At 37.7% G+C, this 2,807-nt stretch overlaps 1 protein-coding gene across 4 annotated transcripts in view; it reads left to right on the forward strand.

The window, feature by feature from the left end:
- The window catches only part of PAK5 (p21 (RAC1) activated kinase 5), a 148,479-nt gene that overhangs the window by 142,703 nt on the left and 2,969 nt on the right, over nucleotides 1-2,807 (forward strand). For all 4 annotated transcript variants that reach the window (XM_042445112.1, XM_042445108.1, XM_042445109.1 and 1 more), the window contains one exon: nucleotides 2,540-2,674. In XM_042445112.1, coding sequence (XP_042301046.1) covers nucleotides 2,540-2,674 — 135 coding nt within the window. The remainder of the gene's footprint in view (nucleotides 1-2,539; nucleotides 2,675-2,807) is intronic.

Below are 2,807 nucleotides of genomic sequence, written 5' to 3' on the forward strand. Positions count from 1 at the left end.
TTATGAAGATTTTAACCCATTTTTGAATACTTCCACTTTGAGGGCTTATTGTGAAAATATTGTGAACCTTTCTGTGCAAATGCTATGACAAATTCTTTAGAAGTATACAAAAGTGTATGAAATATATAAACTACAAAGTAATTGTGTTTTTACAGTACTTGATGTTACAGATAGTCATATGAATAATTTCAAAATTACCAGCAGCAACAAATTCAAATTAATACTGAGTCTTCAGAACAATTGGTGGCCATATTATCTAACACTCTCTTTCTGATCTTTTTGGCAACCAAATGAAAAAGTGGCACATAGTGACTAGTATTACTCAAGAGAAATAAAATTGATTCTGCAAGAAGATTTCCACTTACTTGAGTCAGCAAAGAATTCAAAGTGTTTCTCTTGGAATGGATTGATAGAGTGAACCTGTCTTCCACCTGACATTGGTCACAAATACATAACCTCAAATACAGCATCTGTCTAGAGCTGCCATTGTCACAGTTTGATTAAAATATTTCTTAGGGACACTTGTATAATTTTATTAAAATAAAAAGCTCTATAATATCATCCTTTCACACAAGAAAACCATGGAGAGAATTGAGAGCTCTTGATTAATTGTAGGTATCTTCTAGAATCTAGCCAGAATTGTATCTTGTCCATATCCAAGGCAGAATTTAGCTCAGGGAAGTAGCTACGTAGAAACATTTGGCAAATTAGTTTCCCATATCAGTTATTGATCATTTCCATGAAATACAATGCCAGAAGATGTTCATCTGACAGAGTAGCAATTTATTAAGTATATTAACCAGCAGAATCAATTCTTGTTTTCTTTGATGGCCAGCCAGATTCTGTGTGCAACAAAGAGTGTTGCCAATTTCAGGGGAATTCCCCAGAATCTGGGAATTTTAATTAATTTCTTTCCCAGGATTTTGACTGAATAATAATAATAATAAATATTGGGGAATTCTGGGAATTTTGGATTTTGGTAAAACATTCCAGGGAATATCTTTGAGGCTTGTTGGCAACACTGGCAAAAAAAAAGGTGCACTTGTTCTAGATGGGAGTGACTAAAGTTCTCAGGAGAATTTATTCTGTACAGATTTCATAGCAAATAATCCACAAAATGTATTTTGTACAAAAACATTTTATTTTCTGCAAAATCCATTGTGTTTTATGCAAACTACAAATTTTCTCCTTTTAAAAAATGGTTGGAATTCAGTATCTTGTATTGCAGATTCATAACCTAGAGTTACAAATCTGTAACTGGTTGTAGGTCCCTACAAAACCTACATGTTTTTGACTGTGGCACTACACACACACACCCTTCTGCCAGTGATCTCTGATGTAAGGAGGAATTGCAACAGGGATCCTGTTTCTGATTGTCACACTAGAAATGACTGGTGGGAGGGGGGAAGAAACATCAATCTTCTGTTCCCTGATCAACAGGACAACAGACCTCTGTCACTCACAGCAGCAGATGTCTGATAAAAAAAGGGTGTGAGGTCAGGCCAAGTGCTATTACTTAGTTAAGTATCTAGAATCCCAGCTGTGTTGGATGCCACCATGCATAGCATGGTTTATCACTGAAATGTCATAAGTGATCACAATTGTGGTTTCCAAAACTGTGCCAAAATATTGTTGGACTTCAGCCCCAAGAAGCACTAGCCAGCATGTCTACTAATCACAACCTCTGAGAGTTTCATCCCATCACATGTTTCAGAGCTACTGCTCTGGAACATTTGTATTACTTGTCAGTTTCCTTGTGAGCTTTAGGAGTGCATCTTTCCAAAGGGACATATGGGAAGACTGCAGCCTCAGTTCTTGTTTTTGCCATGAACAGGAAGCAGAAATTGCTGAGCTGGCCATGTTCTTTAACACTGCTTTTAAGTCGCTTATAATTACTAACCACTCAGGTGGTCAAACCTGTCACTCTCTGGCTGCTGCTTCAAAAAATGTAACCAGATCTCTGTGAATCCAAGCAATAATCAATAAGAGAGGAACATAATTGTCAAAAAGAAATAAATAAGCATACTATTATATGAACCAGCATGGTGTAGTGGTTTGAGCATTGGACTTGGACTCTGGAGACACTGGAAACCAGAATTCAATTCCCCACTCAACCATGGAAACTGACTGGGTAACCTTGGACAAATCACCTATTCTTAGCCCCAGAAAACCCTGTGATAGGTTTGCCATAGGGTTGCCATAAGTCAGAAACAACTTGAAGGCACACAACAACAATATTTTAAGGTTTTTTTCCCCTGAGCCATAGTGTTTGTGTAAAAGCTATTCATATTAGCTATATTTTACAACAGGAAAGCAAACCATAGCTGTTTGGTGGAAAGCATGTGCCGAGATTAACAAATTCTCTCAGCCATTACTTAAACCAAACATCTAGTCTCCTGCCCCATATTATTGGATCCTCATGAAAGATGTCTACTAAGCAAGCCATCAATGGCTTTCAAAAGTGAATGTCACTATAAGAATGATGTATCAGTAGAAGCTGAGCCATGTACAAGCTCTTAAAAACTGATGTGTTTTGCAGGTGGATATCTGGTCCCTTGGCATCATGGTAATAGAAATGATAGATGGAGAGCCACCTTATTTCAATGAGCCACCTCTCCAGGCAATGCGCAGAATCCGAGACAATTTGCCACCGAGAGTGAAGGATCTACATAAGGTAAAATGGTTGAGTTATGGTTTCTTGTGTTAGTGAATAGGCATCTCTGTTCTGCAACACATCCCTGAGTAAATTGGCTCTACCTCGGTTTCTTTTTAAGTCACTCTTTCCCAGTTTGATGCACTCTCCAGAT

This window comes from Sceloporus undulatus, chromosome 1 (assembly GCF_019175285.1).
Source record: "Sceloporus undulatus isolate JIND9_A2432 ecotype Alabama chromosome 1, SceUnd_v1.1, whole genome shotgun sequence".
Lineage (NCBI taxonomy): Eukaryota > Metazoa > Chordata > Lepidosauria > Squamata > Phrynosomatidae > Sceloporus > Sceloporus undulatus.